This window comes from Excalfactoria chinensis, chromosome 21 (genome assembly GCF_039878825.1).
Source record: "Excalfactoria chinensis isolate bCotChi1 chromosome 21, bCotChi1.hap2, whole genome shotgun sequence".
Taxonomy (NCBI): domain Eukaryota; kingdom Metazoa; phylum Chordata; class Aves; order Galliformes; family Phasianidae; genus Excalfactoria; species Excalfactoria chinensis.
Window position 1 is genome coordinate 143,838 of NC_092845.1, and position 6,186 is coordinate 150,023.

The following is a 6,186-nucleotide window of genomic DNA, read 5'->3' on the forward strand; positions in this document are numbered from 1 at the left end:
GGTGGTGCGAAAGACAAAACTGTTTTTCTTTGTGGTCTCCAAGCTTGCTTGTGAGGCCGTTCTAGTGATAAGAGTCTGACTGAATTACCCAGGGGATGAATGGTGGCTGTCACAGTGCCACAGTGCCTCTGCTTGTGAATGCAGAGATGAGCAGAAGCAGGACAAGCAGCCTTTTTCAGGGGTGCTGCTTGAAGGAGCTGAGCACTGCAAAAGGCGACAATGCTTGTGCAGGACAACAGAGGCAACACTGGCACATCTGTTGGGCCAGGAATGTCACACTAAGCTGAGAGAAAAGAAGAAGGAAACCCACAGCAATGGGGGATAAAAGGCCGTCCCTAAACTGGGGACTTTGCAGACAAACTGCCAAAGACAGCCTTGGCGGAGAATTCCCTGAGGGGAAATCCTCTTGGAAGAACCCCCTTAGGCCGGCTTGCTGTGGAGCTTCCTGGCTTTCTCCCATCCCCCGCAGTGATCAGACCAGCTCCTGAGATCAATGGACCTGCTGTGTACCTCACTGGGCCCACGGTGGTGACTCTCTCTTTTGCTCTCTACAGACTCCCTGCTCATATTTCCTCTCTTTCCTATCGCCCACCTTCCCTTCCCCATCTCCCTAAATGGCCAGGACTTGTAATGAACTGGTCAGACCAACAGTGGAACTGTTCTTTCTTAATCTCACGCCGGGTATCCATATATCAAAGAACCTTGCCTCCCTCCTATAAATTGGAGCGAGACAAAAGGGTAGTAATCACAAAGGTCTTCTTTCTTGCTCTACTTGCAAACTGGGACAAGATTCTCTGCTCAGAGGAGCTGGACTTCTGCCCAACTCCTTGACTTGCAACATGCTGAAATTACCTGCACCTGTGCTCTTACAAGATGCCTCTGAACAGGTGACCAGCACCAATGGACTACAGTGCCTAGGGCAAGTGATGCTGTTCCAGACATATCCCTTAATTCCTCAAAGAATAATTAATTGGTATCATCCTCCTCACTGGGTGGCTTATAGTAGGCTCCCACTTTACTTCCTTGTCCCTTAATCCATGCCCAGGGACTCTCAACCACATCACTGCCAACCGTAAGCTCCATGCAGAGCTCACGTGGGACACAGAGGGCACAGCCTTCTGCTGGGTGGACACTTGTGTTGGTTGAACAGTGCAGGACAAAGACCTCCCTCCGTGCCCTCCTGAGAGAACATCCCCACCAAGAATGGCAGGCCGCTCCTCCATGTCCCCATCTGAAACGCTCCCGTTCCTGCAGACAGGGCACTGCAATCACAGCTCTGCAGGGACTCATGTCTGCAACAGAAGGAGCTTCCAAAGAACAGAAGGAAAGCAGGTAAGTGCAGGAGGAGAGAAAAAAAAAAAAAAAAAAAACTGAGTTTTCTGACTCTTCATGCAACTAAACGCAATGTGTGACAAATTCAGGGGGAAAATGAGCAGTTAAACTGATTTTTCAGGGAGTAAATTCAGAAAACCTGCTTCATATTATTTTATTTTATTTTGGGGGTAAACCCTGCGCAGTGGTTCTGAGAATACGGAGATGCAAGGAGAAACAACCAAACAGTGAGAGTGCTTCTGGGGGGAACCTAAAAGGAAGGCGGAGACTGATGACCTGTGCCACAGGACAGGAATTATTGGACGCAGTTGAAAAGCAAATCATCCCAGCTCACGGCTGGGCTGCTGCCTCCTGTTGCTGGGGATCCCCACTCCTCCCAGCTGCTCGTTCCCTCCCCACACATTTCCCCTTGGAACTGTGTGTTCCTCCAACCCTCAGGGCCCTGACGAGACTCTTCTGCACCAGACCAGGCCGCTGCTCCCTGGGATGGAGGAAGCAGCGCTCCTCAATACTGCAGCCATCATCTCCTTCCAGCCTGTTGGGGGTCAGGGAGCCTTCAGAGAAGATGGCAAGATCCCACTGGCTTCACTAGCTCACCAAAACCACCCTCCACTTCCTCACTACCTGCAAACTGCGTTCCAAGCACAGCAGCTTTAGCTGAGCCCAGCAAGTGTGAAGGCCCTTCTGCAGGAGGTCTCAGACAGACCTTCCCAAGGCCAAAGCAAAAACCTTCAAGCTCAAAAGGGATCACCTGCAAGGCAAGCACACACTGGAGAGCGCTCCGATATCTCTTTGCTGTGGGGATGAGCAGCTTGGGCACCTGTGGGTTTGCACTGCCTTCTGCTCCCACCACCTCCTGAAACTTGGAGTGGTGCATTTAGGAAGAGCAAGCTTTGTAATTTCATTGGAGACAGCCAAGGCTTGGTGTCTCACAGCTGCTCTGAGCAACTGATTAAAGGAAGAGCATTAAAACCGATGTGTAGCACAGCTAGGGAGGATGATAGGGTTGTGTGAAAGAAATGCCTTCTCCAGAAGCAAGCAGTGGGCTGGGGAGGGCACCAAAACCAAGCCCTGCTTGCACCTTTCCCTCTCCTCATTCCACACACTGACATTTATTTTAAGAGCAAAAACAAGACTACAGAAAGCTCCAGAACAGCTCAGCTACTTTATTCACCCCCTTCCCTTTCCACTACAGAAGATTCTCAGAAAACCTCCAAGAGCCACGTTACTGCTCTGCTGACCCTTCTCTCAGACTCATCAGTGCACTCAGAAATGACTGAGAGCAACACGTGCACACAGACACACAGCACAGCCCTACATGGCCGCTTCTCCATTAGGAAACAGCATCAAAAAGCGGCTGGTGGGAAGAGCAGAAGTGGAAAGCTGGCACGGTGAGAGAACTGCTTTGGGCAGCAAAGTGGCGCAGTGGTATAAGCTGCTGCCTGCGGCACTGGAGGGCCCAGGTTCGAATCCCCCCTGTGGCGCAGGGGGTAGCAGTGCCGCTTTGCTACACAGGGGGCTCGAAACCTGGGAGTTGGACTCGATGATCTCTAAGGTCCCTTCCAACTCGCACGATACTATGATACTATGATATGACGATGAAAGGCCATCTGAAGCTCCTGGGTTAAGTCCCTTTTGCAGAGGGTGTCGGTGATGCTGTCTCCTTTGCAAACTCTTCCTGAGTGGGGAGAAGCATTGGTCTCCCGCATCCCTGGGCTCTCCAGCATCCCGAGGGTCTCTCTGCTGGGGGTTTTCCCATGAGAAATGAGGCACCAGCCCTGAGAGAAACTCTTCCTGCAGGAGACGTACTCCCAGGAGCTACCTGTCCTGTGGACTGCAATGTTTAATGAGGACTGATTTTTAATGTGTGCCTCCGGTGGCGCAGCGGTAAAATTCCCGTTTGCAACACCAGGGGGCCCGGGTTCGAATCCCCCCCTGTGGAGCAGGAGGTAGAAGTGCCGCTCTGCTACACAGAGGGCTCGAATCCCGGGAGTTGGACTCGATGATCTCTAAGGTCCCTTCCAACTCGCACAATACTATGATACTATGATATGATATGATGACTGAGCTCTGACAAACGTGTTCTGGGAGTGTTGAGGAGCTCTCTGCTCGGCACAAAGCCCTTCTCACACTCAAGGCTTCCTGCCATGTGAACTCACTGCTGCAGACATTCTGATACCGCAGCAGATGGGATTCTCTGAGGGAGAGAAAAGACAAGTTCCCAGGCATCTCCCTGCATGCAGGCCTGGCCAAAATGTTCCACCAGACGGAAGCTATGGTCTCTCTCCTGTGTGCATACGCTGGTGCAGCTTCAATCCCCACCTCCTTTTGAAGCTCTTCCCACACTCAGGACATTGAAAGGGTCTGTCTCCTGAGTGGACATTCTGGTGCAATTTCAATTCATAACTGCTTTTGAAGCTCTTCTCATATGCAGGACACTTACAGGGTTGCTCTCCTGTGTGGATGCACTGGTGTATCTTCAATTCAGAACGCCTTTTGAAGCTCTTCCCATACTCAGGACATTGAAAGGGTCTCTCTTCTGTATGGATGCGCTGGTGGCACTTCAAATCAGAACTGCTTTTGAAGCTCTTCCTACACTCAGTGCACTTAAATGGTCTCTCTCCTGTGTGGACGTGATGGTGGATGGTGAGGCTGTAACTGCTTTTGAAGCTCTTCCCACACTCAAGGCACTTATATGGTCGCTCTCCTGTGTGGACACGTTGGTGTCTTTTGAGTTTAGAACTACTTTTAAAGCTCTTCCCACACTCAGGGCACTTGTACAGTCTCTCTCTTCTGTGGATACGCTGGTGGGAAGTGAGGCTCCCACTGACTGTGAAATTCTTCCCACAGTCAGAGCACTCGAAGGCTCCCTCTCCTGTGTACGTGCACTGCTGCCCAGTGGGGTGGAGTCTCCATTTCATGCTCTCTGCAGAATCACAGAACTCGTCATGCCTCTTTGCTGAGTGCATGCACTGGTGGCTAGTGATGCTGGAATCCATTTTAAAGCTTTTCTCACACTCAGTGCACGGATTCTGCTTTTTCATCCGGCACGCATCCTTGCTCCTGGTTTCCTCAGGCTGCTTTGGACCTATGGTGAAGTCCACTGGGTTCCTCAATGTCATTCCCAGACGCTTTCCCAGGGGTTCCTTGATGTGCTCACCCTGACCTTGCTGCAGGCCTTCCTGGGCATCCCTTCTGATTTCTTCCACAGAGATGTGACCCCGCTGTATTTCTGCTACACAACTTCTCTGCAGAACCTCCTCTGTATTTTTGATCCCACTAGCTTCTGGATGACAGAGGAAATGCACACGGTGCCCAAAATAAAACAGAGGCAGAGAAGGCTCTTACAGCCCCAACATTCCCCTTCCCTCCACCACCTCACCTGGGCTGAGGTCTCCTGGCACGGCCTCAGGACTTTGCACATCTGGGATCCAGGGCTCTTCCCCTCCTTCAAGCAGGGAGATCAACACGGGCTTGGGGGCTGGAAGTGGAGCTTCAGGGAGAGAAACAGGGAACAAGAGAGCATTTCCCTCATGCTGGCACAGTGCCTCTTCAACAGCTCCACTCTGTGTCCCTCCCCAGGGAGAAACCACCATTTGGGCCTGAATGACACCATGCCTACATCTTCCCGTGGAGCAAAGAATGCTTTGACATCTCTGAACATTGTGAAGGGATATTTGTTCTTTTGAATTAACTTGACAACAGCTTATTGATATTCTTACAATCTACCAGTGGTCAAGGCATCAAAACGTTGATGGCAGTTGCATGGAAAATCCTCAGTTCCAAAGCAGTAACCAGGGAGTCATCTGTGAGCTGGAGCTGGTGGCACCATGCAACACACAACACAGAGGGCTGGTTTTCTCCCTTCTGGCTGATGCCTGCTTGCCAGCACTGACTCTGTGGCTCTGATCAGAGTGCCGTGCATACTAATCCCTTCTGAAACTCATGCTTCTCAGTATCTCTTTTGTTGCTGGCACTGTGGTGTTAGTCAATATGTAGCTGCATGGCAGTTATTCAAGGCCTGGCTTGCAGAGGCTCATTCTGCACAGCCAAAGGTGCCCTAACGAGGAGGAAAGGCAGCCAAGCTCTCACCCAGCGAGGCCACGCACTGGTACGTCTCCAGCATCACGTCCCGGTAGAGCGCTCGCTGCGCAGGGTCCAGCAGCGCCCACTCCTCCCTGCTGAAATACACGGCCACCTCCGCAAAGCTCACGGGCTCCTGCAAGCAAAGAGGCTCCTTGCTGGAACAGCCAAGGCCCAGGCAAGCAGCCTGCACAGGACAGAACCTCCTATCCCAGCTGCATCTCTGTCCCCAGCACACACACGCTGGGCTGAGGGCACCTCCCTCTTCCCCTGCATTCACATCCCTGGCCCCTTGGCCTCTCCTGCCTGCTTCCCCAACCCCTACCTCAGCTGGATGTGCTGCGGCCATTTGCTGCTCTCCTGCAGGCTGGGATGATCACGACTGGAAGGCAGAAGTTGAACTGGAACCTGCTGGGAGAAGAAAAATGTCAGGGGAGCTGTGAAGGAATGCAGCAGTCCCAGTCCCAGCTCAGCCCTTTTGCAGGGCACTGCTTGGCCTTGCAGAGGAAGACAATGAGCTGCAGCACTGGAAACAGTCTGGCTCAAAGAGATGAACCATCACAAAGCTGTCTCAAACTGGGAGGCTGAAACCACTGGTAGCTGACACTTGGTTCAACACCTGAGACTGAGCCAGGGACATAAGACAAAGCACGGCAAGGAAGCAGTCATCTTACCCCAAAACAGGGAGCAGCCCAAGTGCCCCTCCAGCTCTGCTGCACAGCAGCGGGCTGCAACACAGGACCTGCCCTCAAGCAGGGCTGTCTCTGCAGC

The 6,186-nt window shown here is 52.2% G+C and overlaps 1 protein-coding gene across 1 annotated transcript; it reads right to left on the minus strand.

The window, feature by feature from the left end:
• Positions 1 to 3,605: 3,605 nt before the first annotated feature.
• Positions 3,606 to 5,816, minus strand: LOC140261565 (uncharacterized). Its single transcript, XM_072355095.1, has 4 exons — positions 5,741 to 5,816; positions 5,425 to 5,551; positions 4,715 to 4,825; positions 3,606 to 4,615 (listed from the first exon to the last, which is right to left on the minus strand). Exons 1-4 carry the CDS (start codon positions 5,762 to 5,764, stop codon positions 3,606 to 3,608), a joined length of 1,272 nt encoding a protein of 423 aa, XP_072211196.1. The 5' UTR covers positions 5,765 to 5,816.
• Positions 5,817 to 6,186: the final 370 nt, after the last annotated feature.

What these genes read in the sequence shown, in the direction of transcription:
- LOC140261565 (XM_072355095.1), bottom strand. Translation starts at nt 5,764, where the DNA reads ATGGCCGCAGCACATCCAGCTGAG. An exon ending in CCAGTGCGTGGCCTCGCTGG is followed by an intron (nt 4,826 to 5,424) that starts GTGAGAGCTTGG and finishes CTCTCCCTGAAG; the next exon opens with CTCCACTTCCAGCCCCCAAG. An exon ending in GCCAGGAGACCTCAGCCCAG is followed by an intron (nt 4,616 to 4,714) that starts GTGAGGTGGTGG and finishes GTCATCCAGAAG; the next exon opens with CTAGTGGGATCAAAAATACA.